We start from the raw sequence: 26,731 nt of genomic DNA, 5'->3' as shown, positions 1-26,731 counted from the left end.
AGATCTTGATACAGAGTCTCAAAAGCTCAATGATGTACGATCAATTGATTTATTCATTGCTGTGATCCGTGCTGCGCCATAGTCAACTTAATTTTTGTCTGCTCAAATCTCGTTAATAGGATGCTTGCGCGACCACTGCACTGATATTTTTTTGGATGATTCCCGCTTAGTCTTCCCCTAGTGTGAGCCGGATGGAGTCTCATCGTGGTTGAGGCAGCTGCACGGCAAATGGAAGCTAGAAGAATGGCTGGCTGAGCTTCCTCCAACGACTCTCATTTGATTGGATCCTGTAGATCAGCTCTGATGGGTTACGTAAATTTACCACATTATAGTTAGGTTCTTGAATGCTGTTTAAGGTAACTTATCAGGTCTGAGCGATAATTGACGTCAGCCGCAGGGGTGGTTTGCTTTAAGTGGTTAGTATATCTACTGCCATCGCAGCATGGACTCAAGCCCCGCTTGCTGTTTCACCTGCGAAGGAAATCACTGTTCTGTAATATTCCGGTTATATAAAGCGAGCACGCTAGTGCTTAACTCGGAGGTGATTTGCTGCGTTCAGCTAGCCACGCAGTGGAACGAGCAAAGCTTTATGTGCACAACCCTTCGAAGTACCCAACCAACGTCGATCCCCCTCTATTTCCCCACTTAGTCCGCGCGAACCACGATATATAGCCTCGCCAAGATGGGGAGCATGGGTTTCGGGTTCTGTGTTCTGCTCGACTCATCAATTCCAAATGAAATTGCATCATAGATGAGCTCAGGCGGCGCATGGCTATAAATGTAGCCTTTGTCCTTGAGAAATCTTTTAGGTCAAAGTATTTTGATTTATACTTCTCGACATCTTGATTATATTATATTATTCCTTCACCATGGCCACTGAAGCTGCTTTAAACTCTGCCAAAAAGAAATGGATCGATGCAACCGCGGAAGCCATCTCTGCTGAGAAGGCGGCGAGGGAAGACTATGATGATCAAATCAAGTCTAAATTTACAACCGATTCTTTCGATGTCTGGGTTCGACAAAATGTATGTAGCTTGACAAGTCTTATCATGGATCTGTGCATGATTAACAGCAGCTATTTAGGGCCCTCAATTTGTCGGAATCTACCAAGAATACTCCGCCAAAGAATCTGCATTTTTCAGTGCCCTCAGAAATTATGATTCTGAAAAGCATAACGACTGGTGGAATAAAAGGGGTAAACTGCAGTTGTTTTGGTATAATGGGGATCTTGGTGATGGCAAAGCAAAGGGATCAAACTACACCATCATCCCCTGTAGTGATATAGAGAATTATGATGAGATTACCCAGGCTATGTGGGAGGAGAAACAGAAGGCTCAAGCCTGAAGTCTTAGCAGCTAGCATAGGGTGACCAACCCAAGAAGCAGCAATCCACAGAACTAGATAGCCTGGTTGCTATACAATCAAAGAATGCCATATTTCTGTTACTACTAGGATCCGTCTGGACCTGAACGACAATTCTAATGAATGATCCTTCTCAATACACAAATACTGAAACGCTTAGACGGGCATCAATGTTGGAGAATTCAACAGCGCGGGCTATGGTCATGACAAATATTTAAGTCGACTTTTTCTGCGTTTGATAGAATTATATGACAAGTTTAAGCTAAAACTAAAATATGTCCAAGGGCCTCATGATGGTGGAAACTTTATGTAGACCCCTGCAACTCAGAAGTACTCTTCAATAATCTAAACCAAAAGTAAGCGATTTTGACCCTAGACTTCCAAATTACTATCTGATGTATTGGTCGGAGGTTCGCCATATAAGCAAGGCTTTACCTCCATGGTTCACGGTTGGTCTACGGGTATTGTCCCGCTCATGAGCAACTATATTTTTGGTGTTCAGCCCACAGGTTTTGGATTCAAGACCTGGCAGATTTGCCCTGTAACTGATGGGGCGAATCTTACATGGGCCAAAGCAGAATTCGTTACTCCTTTGTATCCGATTTACCGATATTCTCCATCTTTACCTATGCCTACCCCCAACTAGATAGGACCACCTAGTACTTCTACAAATAGTTAAATCTGTCCCTGTATTTAACCTCAAAATGAATTCCATATTATCTACAATTTGAAATGATCGATGGATACTATGCGTAACAACACACATTTCAACCTGGTTATTCTCTCTGACTAAACGGTGACAATCTTGCAAATCTTTGCTATAGTGGGTAACCCGATACCTACTTGTGTATGGTAAACGACTGGAAGGTCCACATGGGAGTTTTTTGTCTGGTGCCGCTACTGGTACCTCTAATATAACAACTTTGGCCAGTGGGGAGATTTCCGTTCGGAGGGTTTCATGGCCGAATACCCCGCCGTCGAATTCGTTCTTCATCATCGCCACATAGATCTTTAAACTCTTTTGCGACCCCAATTACTTTGAGTAGATGCTCGTATCTCATAGGGCCACCCTGAAATTCTGCAAACAACGTAGCAGTCTGAATAGCATTTCTAATCTCTCTCCCATTAAGTTCAATGGCGCTCAATTCCTCGATTCGCTCCTCCAGCTCCTCAACATGAGAATCTTTGCGTGTGTTGCGCAATTTCGGGAGGAAGTGGAACCAGATACGCCGTCTATCATCTTTTTTCAGCCCGGGATAATGAACGATCAGCTGAACCCGCGACTTGAATGCTTCGTCGAAAGTCAAAATTCTGTTCGAGGTCAAGACTAGGATCCCGTCGTAGTACTCGATTACTCTGAGGAAAACGGAGACAAGGGCATTGCGCTGTAGATCTTCATGTGTACGCTCTTGAAGAAAAACATCAGCTTCATCGAGAAGGACCACGCATTTCCATATTTTCCCGAGATTGAGTGCAGATTCTAGATATTCTTCAACTTCTTCTGCGTTTGTTCCTACATCTCCACAAGTCACTCGATATAGTGGGCGATTAGTTAACTCTGCAACAGACTCTGCTGTGAGAGTCTTCCCAGTACCGGGGCCTCCATGCAAAAGCAGAACGAGTCCGTTTCCTTTCCCCTCGATGAAGTCTGTTGATTTTCCTGAAGAGTCGTGCTTCTTAACCAGTGCCTGTATGAGCTCTTTCTTTGTCCAGTCAAGTACGAGGTGGTCGAATGCTTGTTCGTTCCACTGAATCGGTTTAATTTGAGAGACAAAAAGGAGACCTACTCAATCATTAGTTCAAAGTACTGGAAGTCGTTTATGGGGGCAAATCCGTTTGCTGAATCGATGTCCTAGGCTTACTTACGCCACTTCTTGTCTTGAAATCCGAAGCCATGGACAGTGGCAGGTAGGAGTAAAAGCAGATTACCCGTGGGAGGTGTGTCGCTATCCATGATCGCGTCATTCAAATATTCCCGGTCCTCTGACACATCTTCATCGGAGTGGAGTTGTCTGTAGGTGATCATATCTACCATATATCGATACTGAACCTGAGTTCATGCATTAGAGAGGAAGTCGCAGATGTCAAAGATTGCATTGACAAACTTACATTCTGGTTGTCCCTCTGTCCTCTCGTGGAGACTGGATTGTGTGAAACATATTTTCCAAGTCGAATTGACCAAAACCGCGTCCCCCGATCTCTCAGTAGAAACTGGGTGTCTGCTGAAGCATATCGAAGGGGATAAATGGATAACTCCGTTATCGCGATTTTCCTTTCGAACTCTGGCCATTTAATTCCAAAGGTAGTGTGGTATTTCCAGAAACGACCATCAAATCTCCATGACCAACATGCCAAGGTCGTGGGTTCGTCCGGAAACCCTTCTAGCATATAGGCCACAGACTGCTCTTGCTCATGGGTGACAAGGATTTCCTCATCAGAGAACAATTTGGGCAGGTGGAACAGGGTGACCAGTCCTTTCGAAAATATGAGTCAGCCTCGCTATATTCATGTTGAAAGACTGTTTTCATGAACTCAACAAATCCCAGTGCTAGGTCAAAGTCTTTTCCATTCATTTGTCTTCGGAGATATTCATCGTTTTGGATATCTCGAAGATGATATACTCTTGTGACTAAAGTTCGCATGACTTTCGGATTTTCAAATTCCAAGATGGCACCATGGCCCATACTAGTAAGGATCTCAAGAGCATGCTGAAGATCTTCTGATGACACCAACATGGCTTGTTCATTTGATTTGGCAGGCATCTCGTCCCTGTCCAACCGATAGAAATATGGTAAGAGCGACTTCACCGGGGGATCTTGTGGTTTTTCTAGAGATCTAAAAGCCGACTCAATCCTTCTATGATATTCATAACAGTCATAGTCTCTATAAAGGATTAAGGCCACACGAGGGTTTGATTCCAGAAATTCCGAAAGATCATTTATCTGGTGTTTGCCGCGTAGAGTGCTAGCTTTGCTGTCACCGGCATATAGTCGTGGCACATCTTCGAAATACGCAACAGATTTGTGGTGTTGGTGGTCTCCTTTCAGATCACAGTAGATTCTATGGATCACACAAGTTTTGATTGCAGGTGTTGGGCGTAAGCCACCTCGCTTGGCCAGTGGAATCGTCAAGTCATTATCTGATACGATGTCATGGGATGGCTCTTTTCTTTTTCTTGAGTTCATGGTGGGATTTACCTCAGTCGCATGAGCTATTCCATAGAATAAAGAATCTTTCAAGAGTAGAGTTGTAATAAGGGGAGTGGCAGGGAGCTTCACCGTAATAAGTGCTTTTAACGCCGAGGCGGGGCATTGGGGCTCAGCTGTGCAGATGCCAACTCATCTGTTTCCTGCTGATTGGCCAAAAAATTTCGACACGGCGTTTTATTTCGTTTTCATCTCAGACAATCACTGGAAAATAAATGCGCAAAGCCTCGATTGAACTATCTGGCTACTCTACTTTTGAAATCGTTCAGTCTAAACAAGCTCAGGTACCTCTTTGATAGGGAATTTAATGTGGTTTGACAAAGTCGTCTGGATTCAGAGAGTTGGTCATGCGTAGATACGACTTCTAGGTATTAAACGGCATTTTAAGTTGGTCCCCCAACCTCTATAAGAATTGTGGTTTGAAGTTATTCCAGCATGAAACCCAGCCAGGCTGTGACCCACGCAGTCGAATCGATGGCATTAAGCAATTCTCTATCGAAATGCCATTAGATGTCCTCCAGTCTAGATCATATGCAACAATCATGATCTTCAAATTTAGCTCTGAGGATTTGATCAACTGTTCAATGGTGTCGTGAATCTTTGATGCTAGAGTTGCATTTTTAACCTCAAGAACAAGAAAGCATTGAGGAAGAAGTTGCAGCGTGTCGTACAATAGATTGAAAAGTCTTTCTTCATTGAAAGCTTGAGATAAAGCCCAATTTCGTGATATATTCTCTAGGGTTCCATCAGAGAGAAGACCCAGCCCTTGATAAATTATTGTCTTGATCAGGTCATTCAAGTTCGACTGAGCTCTATCTCTGTTTGAAAATGCCCACACAACTGGAAAATCTGCCTTCCCTCGCAATAACTGTACGATAGCGCACAGGAAGTCTTCCGAACTGGGTAGTTCAGACAGCGAACGACCGGGGGTTCCTCTCACCATGAGCAATGAACAGAGTGGATCTGAAACCCAGCGGTTTAAGCTTTCAAGGAGATAAAATGAGTTGATGTCTTTCGGCCACGGGTTCCAAGACGGACTTGTCTTCGAAAATCGGATGTTTTTTGCAAGATCTTCTTCCGGCTGGGCTTCAGGCTTTAAAGCTTCGAATAAAGCTAAGCGATCAAATTGGGCTTCATGTGAATCGTTACCTTGAATTGGTACAAGTTCACCACTGCGCAAAGTATCAATGTCTCTGGCATCCAAAGGGGAGCTGCCAAAGGCTTGACTGCACTCTGGAATAATGTCACGAGCTTTGGTCTTTTGAGGGGGATGTAGACGGATTCTTGAATATTCGTCATGGTGATCCCGCAACACAGATAATAATAGTCTTGCATATGCTGCGGCAGTTGCAGCTGCATACTCCTGCCAGGCTTTGGTTTTATGAGAATCAGAATAGTCGCAAATGCCACGTATAACAAGACTTGGAAACGAGTTCATCACACCCGCTGCCTCCATCTCAACGCAAAGTATTTTGTGTCTTTCCCACAATATATCGCGATGTTCGGCGCTTTTCACAACTTGGTTCCCAGAGCCTATGGGCCCATTGGAAATCTCAGCCTCGTCGGATAAACGTTCAGGTCTACTGACAACAACACATTGGCAATTTTGGTAGGGGGCATCAGTCGCTCTGCGAGGGGAATCCACGGCAAATAGAACATCCAGATGTCTTCCTGGAAATCCGTATGCAGGTTTCTTTTCTCGTGTTTTATTCAGGTACCGTCGAAGAGAGCTTGATTCTGGATCTGGATTTGACCTGAGGTCACTTATTGCTGTCATCAAAAGTCGGGGTGGAGGGTGCAGTCCTCCTGTGGTTTCAAATCTACCACTTTCGAGCATTTTGCCCATATCGTATTGCACTATAGCAGGATAAGCACCATTAGGATGGCAGACAACCACGTCGCCTAGTCGAATATCATTGTCAGGTGAAGGGACCCCTCCACCGATACCTACTAATAAACAAGACTCAAGTCGAGGGAAGGTTCGTCGCATATCTTGTATCACTGCACTGGAAGCGTTGTTACCATATTCTCCGGATGGAAGACAAGCCGCTGTCACAAGATGGCTTCCCATTCGGCCCAGTGAATAATGGACTGTGTCAGCCTTTGCTGTTCGCAACTTTTCATGTTTCTCGTCAAATAAAGTTCGTACTGCAAGAAGTTCTTTCGGAATTGCGCAAATGATGCCCACTGTATAGTCATCAGCGCTGAACTTCTTCTTTTGAACACAGGACATGGCTTCGGTGTCGCTTTCTTAATTGAATGCTGTTTTGTCTTTGCAAACCAAGATTCAACGAGGTGTTTGCCGATGATCTCAAATTGGATTAGCTCATATGCAAGCCACGTCAAGTGTATCATCATACCACGAATTAAAATTGCTTTCCCTCTTCAGGTTGGGCACTTGGTGGCTTTGCAATCAGCACTGCCTCATCCAAGATTATTCTTACGCCCTCTCTTCCACCTTGGCCCACGCGCAACTTCATTTCGCCCCCTCCTTCTAGCTATTCTACCACATCCCACTTCACAGGCCACGACAATCTGGTCTCCTTTCTGCTCCCAGGGTGCTGTAAAGATTAGTCCTGGTCATCATTCACAGTTGCCTACTGCGCTGGTAACAGTTCTGAGGCAGTCTAGGTGATAAGGCATAGAGGGAGAGGGGGCCTTGAGGAAGTAAGAAGAAAGAAAGAAGATAGCATATGGAAAGAACGAGAACGCTCCAAAAGAGGGCACACACTTTGTGAAAGGCAGATCCATGTCTCGGAACTTTGCACAAATCAAATTACAGTGCACACAGAAAGCCAATCTCGCCCGTATGATCTCCTATCAGACTAGAGACCGTGCCGAGTCCTCGAATCCTTCCCGCGCTGTTACCAACTTGAACCCCACATCACATACTAGTATATCTCGGATTACTTTACAGAACCAATCTATCCTACCGCCCTCCAGAATGGATATTTCACTGCCACTCAAGCCCCCCGAGCCCCAAAATAATAGAGAAACGGTCCTGAGCAGCCCCTCTCCCCTCTACTCGCCTAGGGTTTCGCCTGAGCCATCTTTGGACACGGTCGCATCAAAGCAAAGGCTTCCTTCACGGCATGAATCACGAAAAATGTTTTGTGTCAGAAAGACTATATCTCAGGATGTGTCATCGAAAGAAAATCAAGCGAAGAGTAAATTATACATTTTTCGTCTGCAAGACAAGAGACTCGAGCGGACGAGCCGCAAAAACAATTCTCACTCGACTAAATCACCACGGGCTGCGAAAGATGAAGGGGTTAGTCTGCACCATAACCGCCCCAAAGGTGGATCCAAAAAGGGGGTGGACACTTCCCTTCCCGCTAAGGGACCCCTGGTCGTAGAATGGGTTCAAATAAAATGACCTTCGAATATTCGCGGGATCGTGTCAAGATGGTATACACAATTCGCTGCGACGTGGAGTCTGTCAACGTCGACAGCCTTGACCAGGACTTCAAAACAGAAAACTGTGTCTATCCACGTGCCTGCTGCAGCAAAGACCAATACCGCGGGAATCGTTTTCTCTACGAGACCGAATACAATGCAGTTGGCTGGGCGCTGGCCGAGTTAAACCCGATGCTACGGGGTAAACGAGGCCTTATACAACGCGCTGTTGATAGCTGGCGCTGCATGGATCCGAGACTTCGCACTAGCTGTGTGCGTCGACAGCATAAGATGAATCGCAAGAAGGACACCACCTCCTGATTCTACAATGAAGTCCATGATGAAAATGTCTTTGTGGCTGCACATGTGGTTCGCACCCACCCATTGGGAAGCCGAATCCATCAAAAACAAAAACATACAACAGTAAAGTCTAAGAATATGGTCACCTAGCGCCCACGATTCGGGCGTGGGCGGCTCGCCGCTTTATTCAGCCCACTTCAGGGTAATCCGGGCGGATATTCACCCACCTGAATATGATCTAGATTGCTAGGGGCCAATTGGGGTAGGGTGTTGCTTCATTGGTCGAATTTGTTGAAGTTTTAGTTTCTCGGGGTATACATATGGTCTTTGCTCAGAGTGTCGCCTATGAACCATAATTCTGGGACAGATCATGTTGATCTATAGCAATGCGAGACAAGCCGGCTTCAGGTTCTAAAATTTAGAGCTTATTTCAGGGTATGAATGGCATTTACGACAAAGAGCTGCAGGATAGGATTTGATGTTCAAAGGAATACTCGAAGCAGGTCTATGGCTGTGTGTCATAATCTAGGATAACAATTGCCTTCTCACTCTTCAGCACCTTCTTTTGCTTGTTTTCAAAACTCCTTCCTTTTCCGTCTGCGGATATAAATGCCTGGCTAATTGTGCTGCATAGTGCTCCGTCAAATGATTCATCATCCATGACGTAAGAAATGAGGCAGCCGTGAACGCACAGCTTAACTCTATAAGCCTTTTCACTGGGAATCGATCGAATGGATCCATCGGGTCCTTGAGCTACCATGTATTCTGGGTCAAACATGTCTCCTTCTTTGACCTGCATCAGCTCGTACCGAGTTCCCTTTGGGGGGACACAGCGAGCTCGAAAGCGAAACGCCTCTGCGAAAACCTGGTTCAGAGCAGCCTGAATTCCTTTGTCAAATATTTCCATTTTTGAAGCCTCAAATAACGGATCAATAAGGCATAGGAACTCGGACTTGACTTCTTCGACCTGCGACTGAATCCAAGATTCTCGAAACGGATGGTCTTCCTCCAGCATCAACTCAAGGGCCGCTCTGTGGAGACCTTCAAGCGTGCCGCTTGGGGCTTTTTCCTTGAGTTAGTGGTCAATCATGATGAAATATATTTCTCGAGACTTACTAATGCGTTGAATCACTGCCTGGTATCCTCGTAGCATATGGCCTTCAAGGTGCAGAGCAGTCCAGCAGCCTGAGTAAAAAACTCGTTCTCGAGTGAAGCTGAACAGTAGTGCAGAAAATGCAGGTCTGGGGTAAGAAGTAATCACCATAAACTTCCCTAGGCTTTGCCTGATTATCGCACTTAACTCCGGGGTTCTGCTTGGGGATTTCCGTACGATTGACAGTTTTTTGTCAGAGAGACACTGAACAAGAAGCAAAGCCGCTTGGCCCATTGCAGCCTCAAGTTGAGCCAGATCCTCAGAGAAGTTCACTGAAGCATTATTTTGGTCTTGCGAGTCTCTTAAAATAGCGCTCAGTCCTTCTGCAGTATTAAGTTGGTCTTCAAGCGACGAAATTTGCTTAACCTTCTCATCGATTTCCACATCCCTTTTCTCTACCTCCACTCTCAGCTCTTCCAACCCATCTAAAGCACAGGATCCACTTGCAATGGCCTCATACTGCGTCTTATACCAATCTAGCTTGCGGCAGAGAGCGAAATTTTCCTCTTGCAAATATCTGATGTCTTGCCTGAACGCTGAAGCTCTCTTTTCATCGTGTAGGCCCAGTAGACCAACTTCCCGTTTCAAGGACTGTATTTCCTTCTCAGATTTGATACATGTCTCCAAGGAAGGTGCATTCCCTTTATAAATAGGCACTTCGGGTATACATGTGCCTCGTTTTGATTTCGTCGTATTGTCGCTCTTTTGGTTGCTCGCTCTGTGTGTTTCATCATTCGAGACCGATAGCTAGATATTTCCCTTGTCAATACCTTGCGAATCATCAATACAGCGCAATCCTCTTACCTCTACTTGCAAAGCAGTATGCTTTTTCTTCGTGGAGGTACTGTTGTCGCGATATGAAACATTCAGTCGCATTCGCTTTTGGGCATCTATATCTGCCTCGCCAGAATAAAGTTCTGGTTCCGGGAATCGGCGTGCCTGTTTTCGACTTCGCCTTTCATTCAATATAAAAGCTTCAGATGGGTCTGCACTCCTAGGCTCCTTCAAAGATTGAGAGCTCCAATGCCACCACCATTCTGGCTCTCTTTCTTCCGAGTCAGAGGAAAGTGTTTCAATAGAGCTAAGAGGGCTAGATGGAGTGGGGGATGGTTTGAGAGGTGTCATATCACTCATATTGTATGACAGATGCTTCTCCGGGGCTTTTGATAATTAAATAGTGAGGTTCCAATCTTGTCGACAGCGCGTTTCCCATGAAACTCTCAGAAGGGCGAGGGTTAATTTGGGGGCCAAGGTTAGGCAGATTCAACTTTCCCAATTGATTGTTAGTAACATCAAGACCCCTGTTCATGCATAACACGTGATGATAGCGTTATGAATGGTACTTTCTCCTTTGCGCCCATTTTGCCAACTGTGAAAATTTTCTCTCACAGGCCCCTTCAAAATGCCACAGTCCTCGACGATTTCGGCTACTATGCCGCACAGAAAAAGGCGTTTTCAAGACATTTCGAAAACATGTGATGCCCCGGTAACTCCATCCGTATCGGACAGTGACTCGGTTGGGCCAATTTCTACGATTCCGACGGAAAAGCCCGCGCCGAAGAAGAACAGCAAAGTTAAAATGGAATATATTGTGGGTCTTGACTTTGGAACAACTATGACCTCAATATCATACTATGGTTTTAAGTCTGGCAAGCGCCCTGCAAAGGTAATTCAGGGCAAGATCAGGGATATCAAGGACTGGCCATCGGCTGGCCGTGATCAACAGAGAGGAGAAGTCCCAAGCGAGAGTCTATACCTTGACGGCAACTTTTACTGGGGATATCAGGCCCGCCAGAAATTGGAGCAGTTTCACTACAGTGGAGGGATTTCAGATCCGTCCAGCAGACTCATCAAGTTCACAAAGCTTTTGTTGCCTGAAGCTGAATTGAACGAAGAGGACGAGACAGACAATCAACTTCGACAGGTGAGGGAGACACTTAGACATCTAGGGAAATCAGTTTATGAGGCTGTAGAAGATTACTTGATTGAAGTCTTCCAGTTTGCAAAGAGCTATCTGGCAGATGAGGTGAATTTCACCGAATCGAGTGTGGTAGAGCTTTGCCTGTCTGTACCTGCAGGGTGGCCAATCGAGGCATCCTGGTCATTGCAACAGATCGCACATAAGGCTCTAACCCAAACTACATTCGGCGAGCTATCAGGTATTTTTATTGTTAATGAGCCCGAAGCTGCTTCTGCCTTTGCGTTAGATTTTGTGGTTGGTGGCACTAATGTCTCGGTCAGTAATATTTTTGGACCGCTCAATCTCTAAAGAGAAGGCTAATATTTTAGGGGTTACAGTTGCGGGAGATATTCATGGTATGTGACGCAGGGGGGGGCACAGTGGTAAGCATATAAGAGAAGACCACTACTCTTCAATTCACGCTAATGGTCCTGGTTACATATGTAGGATGTAACAACTTACAAGGTAGAGCAAAAAAGTCCATTCCGACTGATAGAAGCTGTTACAGCCAGCGGTAAGATCCTCTACCGCTTCGTCGGAGTACCATTGAGATCTAATTTCAAACGTTCTTACACAGGAGGAAATTTTGGTTCAACCAGTGTGAATAGAGCCATGGAATCCGACCTGATCGCTGCCCTGAAAAACGAACCTTGCTTTTCCAAGAACAATATATCAATTGAGAACCAGCTCTCTCATAGTTTGTTCCGTAAATTTGAGAACGAAGTGAAACGAAATTTCGATTATGGAGATGCTTTGCAGGCGGACGCCTATTTGGAATTGTACGGTTTGGAAGAAAATGCTTCTAAAGGGTTTGGAAAGGGCATGATAATCCTCCACAGGTGTGTAGATTTCGTCTTCCTTCCATGCAGCACAAACTTGGTGACTAAAAGTTGAATCCGCTTCGATTTAGGGACCGGATTATGGAGTGGTTTATGCCAAGTCTCGAAAGGATAGCCGCCCTCATCCAACAACAGCTTGATGCTTGTGCAGGGATTAATCTTACGGTGCAGGTGAGATTCTGCAAGTTCAAAAACGTTAGATGAGACGTTTCGGTATTGACATAACGGTATAAACAGAAAATTATTCTCTTTGGTGGCTACGCTCGGTCAAAGACCCTTCAAAGCTTCCTGAAGCAGAGATTTTCGCATACGAGAGTCATCAGTCCAAAGGATGGGTATGATACATTTGATATAGTTCGTAATCCTTCACTGATTGTTCTATTCTAGTAATTTTGAATCAACCGTGTCGCGAGGCACGGTATACCGCGCTACTAATAAAGAGAATGGGCCAGTGCGTCGGACCATTGCGAACGTTGGTATACTTCAAACTGAGCCATTCAATCCAAAAAAGTTTGCAGCTCATAGAGAGGCCTTACGAGACCGGAACGACTTGAACAAAAAGGAGTACGTCTACAATACAGTCCAGTGGATCATCAAAAAGGTTGGCTCTTTGACTTTCTATTTCCCTATGGGTCCTCGTGCTAATATTTTGAACCATTCGCAGGGGGAGCACGCCGATTACAATGAACCTGTTCGGGAGAGTAACCACCGAGTAATTCCAGTAGACGAGCCTTGGGAGATCAAACAGTCCATTTACTACAATACCTTGATTGAGAATCCGGAGGACCACTACCCTCTGGGGCATCCAAGGAATTCAGGTGAGCTACTACTATAACTTGTTTCGTCCAACTTGGGTGTATGTTGAAAGTTGACTGAGAAATCACCTAAATAGGCTCTCGATGGGCAGACACAGTGGTGTTCGACCTAAGCACAGCGAGGGAGCTATACCCGTTGCCCGTGAAGGGTAAAGAAAACTCCAAGTATTACGAGGTCCACTATGACTTATTGGTCCAGCTTCATGGGCGTAATCTGAACGTTTCGATTGTATATCCTCCCGGGGGGGAAGTTCAGGGTAGCAAAGAAATTGCTGTCGCGGCTTGGTTTCCTGCTGGGGCGGAATAATGGACTCAAATGCTTGAAGGTTACTCAGAAGACGCTTGGGATTCAGGGTGATGATGGTGTATCGGGAGGTTTATTTTCCTATTATATTCCACGTCTTACCTGATCTTTTTTTTAATGGTTCCTATCTTCACGTTACTGAAATCCTCGTTTTTCATACTTGGAGTTAAAGTCAAGGGTTTGTCTCGTCAAGCCATCAGGTGGCTGCGACCAGCTCCTGAGATACGACGTATGGCGGTGGACATCAAAGTGCTATAGCGATTAAAATCTTTCATACGAGCTTCAGTGGTCATAAATAACACATGCCGTGCGTTAATAATCGCTATCTAGTATCATAGCACCGGTAGTTTTCTTTTGTTTCATGCTGTGCTTTGGATTTCTACGTGTGCTACACGCTGCTCTACTGCTCTCAAATCGTTTGCTTAAGAAGACTCCATTATCTGGAACGCCTCCCGTTTCGTTAACGATGTTCTCAACCAAACGGGCTCTAGCAAACACTTGGCATAATCTTTATCCTAGCAGATAATCATTGGAGACGAGGCGCTGTCACCTGGGCGATCAACTTCTTGCTCTATCCCTAGATGCATTTTCAAGCTTTCCTCCCAATCACCGAGCGCCTGGGGATCTGCTTTTGTGTTCCACTCTCCCTTGATCTTTATTGGGTTGTTCAAATATCGGACATACTTCCCATCCCATCCATCCATCCCAACCTGCAGAGTGCGAAAATATAAGCCATGCCTCCACAATATCCTCGGAAGGTTGAGAAGATCATCTCGATTTGATGGACTATCAAACACAAAGAGACCGCGCCTTGGAATATCTTTGTTCTCGGATATCCCGTCAACCAAGACACATTTCCATCGCTCCTCGCGGATAAGAGGAGGTAGTCTGGGCCACATCTGAATCTCATCGCCTCTGTAAACGATATTTTGTTTGCTTCGCAGAGATGAGACAGCCAGATATGGGTCGCGTGGCTGTCTTTGTCCGATTTTGTGATTATGATAAATAGACGACACCAAATTAATTGCAATCGGCGACTTATCATATCGAAATCCAACGCGCAGATCATTAAACCTCGTCACCAAGAGCTGATTCGGGATAATTCCATCCCTCTTGACAAAGCCACTGGAGATACACAGCATAGACACCGAGGCCGTCAAATTGTCCATTATCGATTGACTTTGTATGCGGCAAAGCAGGGCCTGAATCGCTGCCGTAGAAACGATTGGGATTTGATTTGGTTCATGATTTTGAATAGTCTCCATTTCTGAGAGAAGCCTTTGTAAAGCGCCTTCTGAGATGCAAAGACACGTAAGTTGTCGAGTAGGCTCCCACACATGGGAAACAAACATGTTGACCGTAATCTTGACATAGAAAATTTCATCATGCTGATATCTATCCCGGATTGATCGGGTCTCTTTTGTCCAAACACTCTCCAAGGTACCCAGCGTCTCGGCGCTAATTCTCCACGAGCTGGAAAGACATTTCAACATATCTTGAAGCCAGATTTGGGCCTCCTTGGTCGATTCAAAGGATAGTAAAAAATCTCTAATGTCACTCTCTATGAGTTCAAGTGCGAGATAGCGTGACTTAAGGATGGATGCATCCCGAATAGATCCTTCTAGGCAGTTAATGTTCAGGAAGTCCAAATGGTGATCTACAGTATTGAATGAAGCTGAAACCGTTGGCGCTGGTGTACTCTGAAGTGGACCCTCAGTGTGGATCAACCAGTTCGAAACGCTTTGCGTCCGGGATATGGTTGAAAATATGTGCGTATCGGCGGCCGTGAGATCGCCTGTAGATAAAGTGTTCAGTTCACTCAGTATGGCGGGTCTGTAAATGTCGCGAGCCCAATCAAAAATATAGTCGATGATCAGAAGTAGTTGTAAGGCCCCATCTTGATGACGAATATTTCCACTCCACAGATCAACAACAGGCTAAATTGGAACAATGAAGTATCAGTTCAATCAGCTGCCCAGGTGCCCACATGTGTATGTGGCATGATTCTTCTTCCTGGCTGATGGTAATGCAGGTAAACTCACGTATCTTATGGATCCAGTTTCGGATTCAATCACGTACGCCGCAGATATTTCCCAAATTTCGCCTCGCCATGCCAAAAACCAGACAAGTGGCCCTGATTCCCACTGGTTTTCTTCCCCTGTCGCCAATTTAAGGTCGAGCTGCACCTTTAGGAGGCGCCTAATCACAAATGCCGTCTGCATATTGACTTCCCCTCGATCTGCCCCCTTACTTGACTTTGCTTCGATGATTAAAAATGGATAAAGCAACGGCTTACCTTCAGGCTTGAATGGGCTGACTTCTATAGTTTCGCGTAGCGACCGACTGGGTGTAGCCCTCGTATCGCGCTTGTCGTCTGAGTCCAGGAGTAGCTTGAAGTTATCAGTTTGCTTTAATCCATAAACCCGGTCTGGCATCTCATAGTGTCTCTCTTTTCCAGACTGTGAAGTCACAGGTAAAGGGGGGTCATGCCGGATCTTCTCTTCTGCTCGATCGGAGAAGAGCATATTGATACCGCTGTCGTATCTAGCATCCTATAAATGATTATACGACAAACTTGGAGTAGAATGTAGAGAGTTTCACATACTGGGTTTGGCCCCAGGTAAGCGGACATCGACATGGCTGACGCTTCCGGCGTCGGGCCTCCAGCGACTCAGCCAACACGAAGTCACCGGGCGCTGCGGCGGGTATCTCTGAACCCCATAGTCTCTTGCGGCACCTAGGGCTGAATTTGAAGATACAGTTCTATTAGCGAGACATAGTTCCGAATCATTCTTGTCGCATTTGAATGGTTCTCACCAAGCAACCTCGACCGAGAATCGGTGCATTATCTCGTTCTCGATGGCAAACCTCCAGCTACTTTCATTTTTTCTTTCCTCCCATGCGTAATCTGCCAATTTACTCAGGCGATCAGCACGATGTCTGACCAAGTTTCTCCAGGGTTTCTCAATAGAATCAATCGAGATGCCCTCAACGAAATGGTCGTATATGCGACGACCCAGCTCTTTTACGTCCGCGAAAATCCTTTCGTGAGTTTCCGGCCATCGTGCTGGCTCCACCGGACCCAGAAACTCTATTCCCAGCCGATCCGCATACCTTAAGCGGACGTTGTACTCATCAGGATTCATATCCGCGTTTAAAGCGTATTAATCTTGATGCGTATTCAACGGGCAGTTGTGGTGTTGGGATAAGGGGAGGGATTATATTACCCCGCACTAAGCTATGGATGCATAACAACGAAAGTGGGCCATGAAATCCATGGATCGAGAAAACCAGGAAGCCACTAAGACCTCACTCTCCCAAAATTTAGCATGGGAAAACAACAGAAATACAGAGAGATCCAAAACAAAAAAAAAAGACAAAACATACAATAATCAGTATTCGTACGTGGTTGATTTACCTAGTTGATTTACCTAGTTGATTTACGGTGGTTGATACAGCGGCTAATCAACTGGCTAATAAGCTCCGATTGCACCCCATTAAAACATTCCCAAATTTCAAACCCTAATAGGACCCTTTCTTAATTAATATACCTTATGAAATCAAACATATACTGATCTATCTAATCTTAAAAAAATACCTAAATCTTAGCTCAATTAACCAAGGAGAATAGCCTGGCGTCTCTATTATAAAATTGCCAAAATGATTCCTTTCTACTCAGTCGCCCCACTTTTTTCTCCTAACAAAAAAAAAACGGAATTCTGATTCCAGCCTACTAGAATGCTCCAACTCCCATGTAAGACCAACCGACCAAACGTATAATGAAGTATCTTATATACCGGTCGCCGAAAATGACGAGCACGGCCATCGCTTCCTAGATAGTGTACAGGCAGGGAATCAAGGTGCAGGCTTGAGTGAAGATCAGAGGGCATCTGAGTCGAGTTCCACCGCACTCTGAGTTTTGCCCCGGCAAGGCCGTGCGCAAAGCCCACGATGCTATCGATATCAAAAATTGCCTCGATCGGACGACCCTTCTGATGTTCTGCATCAAGGCAAAGATGAACTGGACGAGCATGGGGCGTGGCTGAATGAATTCCAGCATATATCTCACGCTTTCTTTCTGGGCTGATCCGCCCTGCTAGGCCATCCTCGCGTCGAGCTATAGTGGCCACGCTGAGAACGTTCAAGTATCCCCCGTCTGCTTCAACACAATTCAAGTACTCTCCCAGACCTGGATGCCCTTCATGCTGCAATCCATGTTTATGTTCCTGCTGTTCGTGGCACTGGCAGCAGCAACTGTGGTGTTGTTGAAGCTGATCAGTAAGAACCCGGGCGGGGTTATGAACAATATTGGCTGCATTGGTTGCTTATATCAGGTGTGGATTCCAGCGGCTCATCGTCTATAGGCGGGACTACCGAAGGAGATGGTTCCTGTAGACCAAACTCGGGGCCGAGTAGTGGTAGAAGCTGCTCAACCTCGGTAGCGATAGACAATCCTCTGGGAGTGAAATAATTTGACGAAGGTTCATCAATATCAGTCGATAGTGGTACTGCATTAGAATAGTACTCGTCAAACTTCTGAATACGGTAGGTGGCTCGAGTAGACTGACTTTGGTTTCGCTGCTGGGGTATCTTCGACGCTTTTCATTCATCATCAAATATTCTCTTCTTTGTTTGGGTGGATAAGTAAGGAGTTCTTCCATAGAGACTTAATCAAGCACTGTTTAATAATAGCTTGAAGGAAGGAGGAAGTTTTGAGGATTTAATCTCGTAGGGGGTTTAGTTCTGATGGAAAAAAATCAGGCCAATCATATTAATGATCCAGTTGCGCTTCGTCGACAAAAATCCAATTTCAAGATGCGATAATCCATCAACAACGCGGGTAAAAGGAATTCGGATGGTATGGAGGGCATTTTCACTATCCGGTCTATTTGTACTGATATAATGGGCTCCAGAAGATGCTGCTGTGTTGTTAGGTGAGATCGTGTTTTCTGCTGTGGCGGCCCTCTCCAGTTCTCCAGTTCCCGAAATGCCGGGCTTGAAAATGGTAAAGGACCAGCCTCACTCCTCCGTAATGCCTAACGCATTCTTTCGAAATCATGGCCAGTACACTTCTTAATCCATTCTGTTAAGCGCCTCAATTCCCATACCGTCTAAGTTGCTTGTAGACCCAAACATCTGTTCTCTCCATAATACAGTTTTGCGCCCCTCCCTTGTTGTAGCAATAAAGAGCCAAATATGCCCTTCGACAATAATGCCTGGCTGAAAAGGTAGTCCGTCGAATGAACCGTCCGATTGCTCGACGAGCTTCTCGAGAAGTTTCCACTGGGTAGCGAGCCACGTGCTAATTTGTAAGCCTGCGGTGGCGGTTGAAGTCCCATGGGGTTTTTTGGTTTCGATACTGACAATAATCGGCCGCTGGCAAAGAGGGTGATAGTTGGAGTGGTTAATGACATTTTCGGGAATCATCCGGCGGAGAAGACTGCCGGCTTTGAGAGCAGCCTCGTCAGTTTTCATTTCGGCATAGATACAAAAGTCGATCATCTTGGCCTGGGCACTGGTCAGAAGATATGCTCGGATACTATATGATAATGAATATATTTTTTAATAGAATTATTATAATAACTACTATAAATATTAATAAAAAAAACCAAAGATTATGATAATATTTAAGATATAAATCTTTATTAATTAAAAAAGAAGAAAAAAACCTTCAAAACCTAACTATTTCATAACTAATTTGAATAAAATAAAGAGATAGTTCATTGTTTATTTAAAATCAATTCTTACTATCTGATACAAAATAAATATAAATATATTTTAGACTTACTTGATTGGCTAAAATATAGGAATTTATACATTTAAGACCTACCTATGGGGTTTGGCCTTATGGGTATGGGCCTAGAAGTAAGCCCATGGGAGTGGGTCTGCACAGGCCTAACCTCAAGTAACATCCGCAATTGTACTATTTCCCAAAGGCCTTATACTGGCTCAGACCTCTAAGAGTACTTGCAAGGGAGTGACTCGGTAGGAGCTCCTGGTAGCGAGCCAGAGGCGAGCTAATAGTTGGATTGAGTCGCGATTGAGTTATATTACAGGGCGACGATGGCAAATGGTCAAAGAGTAACAAGATGACAGTCTGATTGGTGGCAGTGTGATCCAAGTATGATACGGAATTGAATTCAGAGAACCAAATACATGATGGTGAATGAGTGTCCTTATATACCTAGTCCTCCACTGTGTGAGTATACCAGATGGTATGCCAGCTGCCTACCCATTCATAGTCCATGCAGACATAGGCACGGAGCTAGGAATGGCTCGTTCCTAACCGTCTTAACTGTAAGAGCGTTCCAAAGTGGACTTAGCCCCTGATCCTAACGCTTAACAGTACTGATATACCAGACGTGAGGTTCGCCGACTTAGTAATGATAGTATTCTACAGGCTAAGGGCGCAAATCGTTCAATTGCCACCAGAAAGCGAAAGGATCTTGAAAAAGCCGAGAAAAAACGTCAGCGAGAACGTGCTATCTTAGGTGATATTACACCATCCAGACAGCCCCGGGCAACTCCTCGACTATCAGATATTGAATATCTATTGGGTACGACATTTGAGCAAGAGAATGGGTTGGAATAATGCAATATTCATAGATAGGCAATATTAATGGGGTTACGAATCTCGGTGAACCGGTGTGGTGCACGTGCACTTTTCGTGTACATGCACCAAAGTGGTTTAGCGCGACGGGCACATTTAATATAAAATAAACCCCGTTCGTTGTAGTGATCACAGTAACATAGAAGCAGTAGAAATCAGTATGGGGAGGGGAAGGCCACGTCAGCGCTTCAGGCATGTGCAGTATATTCAGGTGCAAATTAGTGGTGTTCAGGGTATTCAGTTGCAAAATACTCTGAACGGGCTGAAGATAAAGCGGCAAGGGGCCTCGACGAATCAAAAAAAAAATGAAGTTGTGAAGAAAAACATACAACAGTCAGGATTCGCATGTGGTCACCCACCATACTACTAACTGACCGGCGTGTGGCTTAAGTACGGCTGAGCGGACGGGAAGCCCTGTTCTCCACACCCTATGGTCGTATGTATTAGACTGAGATTTGAAGTGAATCATATAGTGGTGTTTTGACAGAAGTATTCCCAATTATTGTGACAGGCAGCGAGGCAGCTCTATATTATAACTCATATTAAAGTCCATGAAAATTTCATCTCATATTCCAAAGTTGATATCTATAGATGGTTTGTCAGGTTTTCAATTACTATACCATCGAGGATATATAGTAACTATCATAATAATCTGAAATGATAGAAGAATGACTAGTGAGGTATAAAGTTGAACTAAAAGTCGAATTCCATGAACATGTGGTACATGGGGCTTCAAAAGAAGCAAAGGCTAGATTCAATCATTGCGACAGCACAGCTGAAGTACATCGTCTAGCAACCTTACTATTCTTAGAGACATTTTATCTTCACTTCCCACAGGCTACCGTTGACACAAAATCAAAGTGACATGTCTTCATTGAAGAAATATTGAGTCTAGCGGAAGAAATTTGCGAGAAATATACACTAACAGCTGGACTCCCCATTTGGCAAATGTTTCTCGCAGGATGCTCTGCTGGAGAAGGTGACCGTCTACGAATACTGAGTATTTTGGAACAATTTCAATGCGACGCATCATTTGGGGTATGACTCCCTCTAATATTTTCTCATCCAACAAATGTATCGATGCGCTAAATACAATCTTTTTCAATTGCAGAGTATTCCACCTGCCCGTACGGTCATTGAGAGCTTTTGAATCCAACGAGATTTGATCAGTGATGAAAATCCCCGTACTCTGGATCCCGCACTGTCTGTCTTTCTTCTGCCCTGGGATATGAAAGATCTAGTGAAGAGAAAGTATTCTCGAACAGAGTTGACAGAATTTAGCCGAGACATCCTACAGGGGGGTTATCCTTGGGAAAAGGCGATGTTTCTTTTGAGGGGGTCTACATTCTCATTGACGTAAACATTCTCTTCGTGAGATACTGTTTGAAGGCTAGAGAAGACTCGTTAATATAAGCTTCAAGACTTGTACCTGTACGGCCCATAAGGAAACCCAAGTTGTTGAGGTTCCCCGGAGGATAGCATTTCAAGAAGCCCGCTCTCTGCCAGGTCTCGATATATTTTTTGACTTGAATCAAACCCCTCTACTACCGGAACTTCACCAGGGTCACGGTGTTCAATTTGATCGCCCGTCTCTCTAGCGATTTGCGTTGAAGTCAAGTCAGGCACAGCGACTGGCTCGGTGATAATATCCTTCCCCATGACCTTTTCGTCGCGAAGAAGTTCCTCTGTGCATAAAGCCCAAGCTGCAATTGGCCTATAATTCTTGTGCCAACATTTTTGAATCATATCATCAATCATGGGATCGCCATTCAGCTCAGTCTGTACCTGTTTTGGTTTTTTATACTACGTTGATACATTGCAGTGCGGCACTTGAGACGGCGTTGATCGATGATATTTAAATCAGGAGTAAAATGTTGAGATGTCACTTTTGATGTTAAAATGACAACTTGAACTATAATGCCTTCGGGCATTGTGGCGTTGAACTTCAATTCCGTGGGTCACAGGGGTACAATTTCAAAATATTTTCCTAGAATTGGGGATCAGTGGTCACCATTACTTTATTTGCTTTTTATATTGCTCTTTGCAAATATCAATTGGGTCAAACAAGAATTCGCCAAACATTGAATCCCCAAATCTCTTCCCCTTCTGATAATCCACCCATTAATAAAGTCTACCTCGACAGCCCTTCCCTTCAAGATATCCTCGCGCATGCTGCTCGAATTATATGCCGTCTTCTCAACTGTATCCCGAAATGCAGCCTCCAAAGACTCAACAGTGAATTTCGGACGATCGCCAATCGGAAGCTCCAACTCCGGAAGATTCTGGAATACCTGGGAAATTTCGTTCAAGACCTGTTTTTGCAACGGCACCAAAGTATGATGGTTCAATATCTCTCCATTTCGAACATCCAGAAGCGCCGTTAACGGATTTATCAAACAATTCGTTGCCAACTTCAGCAGCTGAATCTCCAATAACTCCGATCGAGTAAGTTCATTACAGTTAAGCATTGGCGCCTGAAGCAAAGCATCAACGACAAATCTCCGATCAGATGATTCAAGAATCTCCTGATTAGTACATGTCAATCCAATAGAGGCAGATCCAGTAGAGCCGGATAACACAGCTTCCGTCGCTGATTTGAGATAAACCCCATGCCGGAGTATACCGCACATATACATTGGCCGTGTCGAGGTATCAGGGAACAGATGTTCGTTCAGATCATCGATTTGGCCTAACCCATTTTGAAAGAGGCATATTGTTGTATCGCGACCAATTCGATCTTTCAGAGGTTCAAGAGCTGCGACTGTTGCTGATGCTTTGACTGCAACGACTAAGTAGCGGATTTTTTGTATGGAGTTTGGACTGGGTTTGTATAATTGTTCAGCATTGAATCCGGAGCATTGCTTCAATTCTGTCCCTTCGCCGATTCGGATACCGAGTTTCCAGTTGTTTGCGGAGAGTTCATTGAAAAGGCCTTCTCTGTGGATGAGGAGTGTGACTGGTGGTGGGTCTGGAATTGAGCGGAGGCTTTGTGCAATGAATGAGCCTATGCTGCCTAGTCCGAGGACGAATATTGGATTATCATTCGACGCCATCATTTAAAATTTTCTCAGGTAGTGAATTCGATTTTCATCACTCAGGGTATATAATTTGGAAGGCCATTGGTGGGGTGGGTGAGTCAAGAGAATGGTGGAGTCGGACTTCTTTGCGGGCGGATAAATCAACGAAAAAGTCACGCTCGGCCCGATGAATGTTGCAAGGAGATATTTTTAACTACCGTCCACTAATCTCAAATGAGCTATATTTAGTCGGTATTGCAAGTTATAGGTTCTTATTTAGCTTCGGAAAGTCCCCTAAATAATGTGTTTTCGAATGTTTGGCCCAACCTTGGAATTTTTCTTTACAAATTGTCTGGATGTTGAAGGAAAGTCCCTGGATATATATACTACTAGTAGTGTGCATGTTTTCCAAAATAGTCTAAATTTTTTTTTCTCTTCCAAGGTTCAAAGATTTGGACAGGAAACATTATATAGGCATCAGAGTTAAATCTCTTAAAGCATTGGCTGGCTTCCCTTCTTCACACCTGCGATGCATTCGATCTCAACATCGGTTCCCAGTGGCAACTCCTTCACACAAACGCAAGTGCGCGCCTTTACAAACAGATTAGATTATCGATGCGAACGATTCCTATTAGACGAATATAACTCACCGGCATTGGACTCTTGAAAGTTGCCGCGTATACTTCGTTGACTGCATTGAAGTCATCCATACTAGTAAGGAAGATATTGCACTTGACAACATTGTCCAAGCTTGTACCAGCAGCCTCCAAAACAGCACGAAGGTTGTCGAGGATTTGTTTCTAGAGCATGAATTGATTAGAATATTTAGATCTATAACCAAAAGTCTTCTCAATTACTTACCGCTCGAGCACCGGTCGGGCCTTCTACCATCGCCTTTGTTTGCGGGTTCACGCCAACTTGACCAGAGCAAAAAATGAAGTCGCCCATCACAATGGCCTGCGAGAGGAAAGGAGGAGGCGCGGGCGCATTGGTGCTAGTAACTGCTTGCTTTGGGATAGACATTGTGGTGAGGGTGATAAAATGTCTGCGGGTTAATTGGCAGTAGTGAAGAGAGGAAAAGAAGCGCTTGCAGACGGGACAAGATAGATACAGATAGCAACAGTCATCTATACCCCGCACACCTGTCCCACTTCAAGGATCCAGGAACATTCCAGTAACACACCGAGATACTGAACCGATATCCGACATTTGTCAGTAACAGTGGGGCTCAACTTGGACACTTTGTATTCTTGACTCTCAAACTTTGTTATTTGTTTGAGTACATATTGGAGTTTTCTTTTGATTGTCAACCGTGTACAATAAGACTGTTTCTATCATGTCCAATATTCCTCTATCTCTTCATCAAAGGCAGTTTGGCCGAGTGGTCTAAGGCGATTGACTAGAAATCAATTCTCTTCGGAGGCGGCGGTTCAAATCCGCCAGCTGTCGATTAATTTCTCTTTTTTTTTTTCGTTCCTTTTTTTCATTCTTAGGGACATGATGGATATTTGTAAATTCTCATTTTCTTTCCCCGTCCTTGTTGTTGTCAGGAAAACAAATAAGTAGAGTGAATCCTGCCCCCGCCAGTTCCGCGTCTAAATCGATCCGCGCCCAATTGCATTCCATGAGCTGACACCAGGGAACAGTGTCAGAACCAGCCTCTTGGCCAATAGCCCTAGGTATCGAGTAGAAATTGGACAATCCACCAATCAACATATTAATTGGACGCCGTATGGCCGTATTCAAGGATACATCGTGAAATCTCTCAACCTTGGGGGAATCGGTGTGGGGAGATGTAAGTGGATACTAGTACTGTGTCCGGGCGACGTGGGGAGATCTGATGGTGACGTCTACGATGTCCTCCACTCATGCTCATCACCATTAACATGACTCAAGTTGATCATTCTATGATCCCTGTTCCAATGATTCGAGTGAAATTAGCCCATTTTAATACATGAAATTAATGAGTTAATCCTCCGGCCTTGGCAGAACGGTCTGACTTCTTATTCAGGTATTGGACTTCAGCCATCGGGGTCTAGTTCAAGGGTAAATCAGGATTTATAGATTAAATCACCTCAAAAGTACCCATGATGTATGAAAAAGTAATAGTTATGAACAAGAGATGGGCAGGTTGATTTACAGTACAGTATATCGCCAGTGACATGATAAGCTAGGAACAGTAGTATCAAGCTTGGTATGATTCAGGAACGACTCGGATCTCCAGACTGGGTAATCCTAATTCTTTATATTCATAAATGGTCAGATCCGGGACAAAAATCATGATCCAAGTCATTTGAGTCATTCGAGTCATGGAAGCCTGATTTCGCCGGGAATCGCCATCATTGACAGGTTAAGGTGGCACCACCCGGTCCATGACATTGTACATTGCATCTCTCACTTCTAAATGTCTCACTTAACAAAACCCACCTTCTTCACCTTTTCCATTCTCCCTCTGCTACTTCTTTTCCATCCTCAATTCAACACATCTACTAAATTATTCAATTATTCAATCAATCATCAACTCAATAAATCAACTCAATAAATCAACTCAATAAATCAACTCAATAAATCAAAATGCCTCCCACAATCCCCACAAAGCAATGGGCCCAAGTCATCGAACAAAAAGGCGGACCTCCAATCTACAAAGAAATCCCCGTCCCAAAACCCGGCCCAGACGAAGTCCTCATCAAAATCAAATACACAGGCGTCTGCCACACAGATCTCCACGCCATGAAAGGCGACTGGCCGATCCCCCTCAAGCTCCCCCTAGTAGGCGGCCACGAAGGCGCCGGCACAGTCGTTGCAAAGGGCTCTCTAGCACAGGGAATTGAAATAGGCGACAAAGCAGGTATCAAGTGGTTGAATGGATCTTGTCTTGCGTGCGAGTTCTGTAAGACCTCGGACGAGCCGCTATGTGCTGAGGCGAAGTTGTCGGGTTACACTGTTGACGGGACGTTTCAGCAGTATGCGATTGGGAAGGCGGCGCATGTTACGAGGATTCCGGAGGGTGTGGAGCTTGATGCTGTTGCGCCTATTCTTTGTGCGGGGATTACGGTTTACAAGGGGCTTAAGGAGTCGGGGGCTCGACCGGGTCAGACTGTTGCTATTGTTGGGGCTGGGGGTGGATTGGGTTCTTTGGCGTTGCAGTATGCTAAGGCTATGGGGTTGAGGGTTGTTGCTATTGATGGTGGGGAGGAGAAGAAGGATATGTGTGAGAGTTTGGGTGCTGAGGTGGGTTCTTTCTTTCTTTCGGCTTTATATTAAATTTGTCTTGTATTGGGTTATGCTAATACTAATGCTGATGTGATAGGCATATGTTGATTTTACCAAGTCCAAGGACCTTGTTGCGGATGTCAAGGCTGCTACGCCTGAGGGCCTAGGTGCTCACGCCGTGCTTTTGCTCGCCGTTTCTGAGAAACCTTTCCAGCAGGCTGTTGAATATGCGCGTCCACGCGGCGCTATCGTTGCTATCGGTCTACCAGGGAATGCGTTCCTCAAGGCACCTGTCTTCGATAGCGTTGTCAGGATGATCAATATCAAAGGCAGCTACGTCGGTAATCGCCAAGACGGTGTTGAAGCTCTTGATTTCTTTGCTCGTGGTTTGATCAAAGCGCCATTCAAGACTGTTCCTCTCAAAGAGTTGCCTAAGGTGTTTGAGCTGATGGGTAAGTTTATCAAGTGCACTAGATCAAGGATATGTACTAATATAATGCAGAGCAAGGCAAGATTGCCGGTCGCTATGTGCTCGAGGTACCGGAGTAATCGATTA

The 26,731-nt window shown here is 44.9% G+C and overlaps 12 protein-coding genes across 12 annotated transcripts; 5 read left to right on the top strand and 7 right to left on the bottom strand.

Annotated features, from left to right (window-relative positions):
- Positions 1-869: 869 nt before the first annotated feature.
- Positions 870-1,344, top strand: N7478_011160 (uncharacterized protein; the record flags this gene model as incomplete). Its single annotated transcript, XM_056927374.1, has 2 exons — positions 870-1,025; positions 1,084-1,344. The coding sequence occupies 2 exons, from the start codon at positions 870-872 to the stop codon at positions 1,342-1,344; spliced, it is 417 nt and encodes a 138-aa protein (XP_056774422.1).
- A 974-nt stretch (positions 1,345-2,318) lies between these two features.
- Positions 2,319-3,397, bottom strand: N7478_011159 (ATP-binding protein; the record flags this gene model as incomplete). The annotated part of the gene is made up of 2 exons (XM_056927373.1): positions 2,319-3,145; positions 3,229-3,397. The coding sequence occupies 2 exons, from the start codon at positions 3,395-3,397 to the stop codon at positions 2,319-2,321; spliced, it is 996 nt and encodes a 331-aa protein (XP_056774421.1).
- A 1,574-nt stretch (positions 3,398-4,971) lies between these two features.
- N7478_011158 (uncharacterized protein) lies at positions 4,972-6,801 on the bottom strand (the record flags this gene model as incomplete). The annotated part of the gene is made up of 1 exon (XM_056927372.1): positions 4,972-6,801. The coding sequence occupies one exon, from the start codon at positions 6,799-6,801 to the stop codon at positions 4,972-4,974; it is 1,830 nt and encodes a 609-aa protein (XP_056774420.1).
- A 1,139-nt stretch (positions 6,802-7,940) lies between these two features.
- On the top strand, positions 7,941-8,285 carry N7478_011157 (uncharacterized protein; the record flags this gene model as incomplete). Its single annotated transcript, XM_056927371.1, has 1 exon — positions 7,941-8,285. The coding sequence occupies one exon, from the start codon at positions 7,941-7,943 to the stop codon at positions 8,283-8,285; it is 345 nt and encodes a 114-aa protein (XP_056774419.1).
- Positions 8,286-8,769: 484 nt separating this feature from the next.
- Positions 8,770-10,551, bottom strand: N7478_011156 (uncharacterized protein; the record flags this gene model as incomplete). The annotated part of the gene is made up of 3 exons (XM_056927370.1): positions 8,770-9,326; positions 9,381-10,164; positions 10,222-10,551. 3 exons carry the CDS (start codon positions 10,549-10,551, stop codon positions 8,770-8,772), a joined length of 1,671 nt encoding a protein of 556 aa, XP_056774418.1.
- Positions 10,552-10,819: 268 nt separating this feature from the next.
- N7478_011155 (Hsp70 family protein) lies at positions 10,820-13,338 on the top strand (the record flags this gene model as incomplete). Its single annotated transcript, XM_056927369.1, has 9 exons — positions 10,820-11,653; positions 11,716-11,760; positions 11,825-11,891; positions 11,955-12,216; positions 12,288-12,387; positions 12,454-12,551; positions 12,604-12,817; positions 12,881-13,034; positions 13,109-13,338. 9 exons carry the CDS (start codon positions 10,820-10,822, stop codon positions 13,336-13,338), a joined length of 2,004 nt encoding a protein of 667 aa, XP_056774417.1.
- A 512-nt stretch (positions 13,339-13,850) lies between these two features.
- On the bottom strand, positions 13,851-16,481 carry N7478_011154 (uncharacterized protein; the record flags this gene model as incomplete). The annotated part of the gene is made up of 4 exons (XM_056927368.1): positions 13,851-15,272; positions 15,378-15,879; positions 15,941-16,078; positions 16,153-16,481. The coding sequence occupies 4 exons, from the start codon at positions 16,479-16,481 to the stop codon at positions 13,851-13,853; spliced, it is 2,391 nt and encodes a 796-aa protein (XP_056774416.1).
- Positions 16,482-18,408: 1,927 nt separating this feature from the next.
- On the bottom strand, positions 18,409-18,837 carry N7478_011153 (uncharacterized protein; the record flags this gene model as incomplete). Its single annotated transcript, XM_056927367.1, has 1 exon — positions 18,409-18,837. One exon carries the CDS (start codon positions 18,835-18,837, stop codon positions 18,409-18,411), a length of 429 nt encoding a protein of 142 aa, XP_056774415.1.
- Positions 18,838-19,494: 657 nt separating this feature from the next.
- N7478_011152 (uncharacterized protein) lies at positions 19,495-19,927 on the top strand (the record flags this gene model as incomplete). The annotated part of the gene is made up of 2 exons (XM_056927366.1): positions 19,495-19,532; positions 19,696-19,927. 2 exons carry the CDS (start codon positions 19,495-19,497, stop codon positions 19,925-19,927), a joined length of 270 nt encoding a protein of 89 aa, XP_056774414.1.
- Positions 19,928-21,963: 2,036 nt separating this feature from the next.
- On the bottom strand, positions 21,964-23,001 carry N7478_011151 (2-dehydropantoate 2-reductase family protein; the record flags this gene model as incomplete). The annotated part of the gene is made up of 1 exon (XM_056927365.1): positions 21,964-23,001. The coding sequence occupies one exon, from the start codon at positions 22,999-23,001 to the stop codon at positions 21,964-21,966; it is 1,038 nt and encodes a 345-aa protein (XP_056774413.1).
- Positions 23,002-23,454: 453 nt separating this feature from the next.
- On the bottom strand, positions 23,455-23,985 carry N7478_011150 (uncharacterized protein; the record flags this gene model as incomplete). The annotated part of the gene is made up of 3 exons (XM_056927364.1): positions 23,455-23,553; positions 23,613-23,762; positions 23,824-23,985. 3 exons carry the CDS (start codon positions 23,983-23,985, stop codon positions 23,455-23,457), a joined length of 411 nt encoding a protein of 136 aa, XP_056774412.1.
- Positions 23,986-25,536: 1,551 nt separating this feature from the next.
- Positions 25,537-26,724, top strand: N7478_011149 (zinc-dependent alcohol dehydrogenase; the record flags this gene model as incomplete). The annotated part of the gene is made up of 3 exons (XM_056927363.1): positions 25,537-26,193; positions 26,273-26,627; positions 26,678-26,724. The coding sequence occupies 3 exons, from the start codon at positions 25,537-25,539 to the stop codon at positions 26,722-26,724; spliced, it is 1,059 nt and encodes a 352-aa protein (XP_056774411.1).
- Between the last annotated feature and the right edge of the window lie 7 nt (positions 26,725-26,731).

This window comes from Penicillium angulare, assembly GCF_028827245.1.
Source record: "Penicillium angulare strain IBT 27051 chromosome Unknown utg000008l_segment0_segment0, whole genome shotgun sequence".
NCBI lineage: Eukaryota > Fungi > Ascomycota > Eurotiomycetes > Eurotiales > Aspergillaceae > Penicillium > Penicillium angulare.
This window is presented reverse-complemented; position numbering and strand designations above follow the sequence as displayed.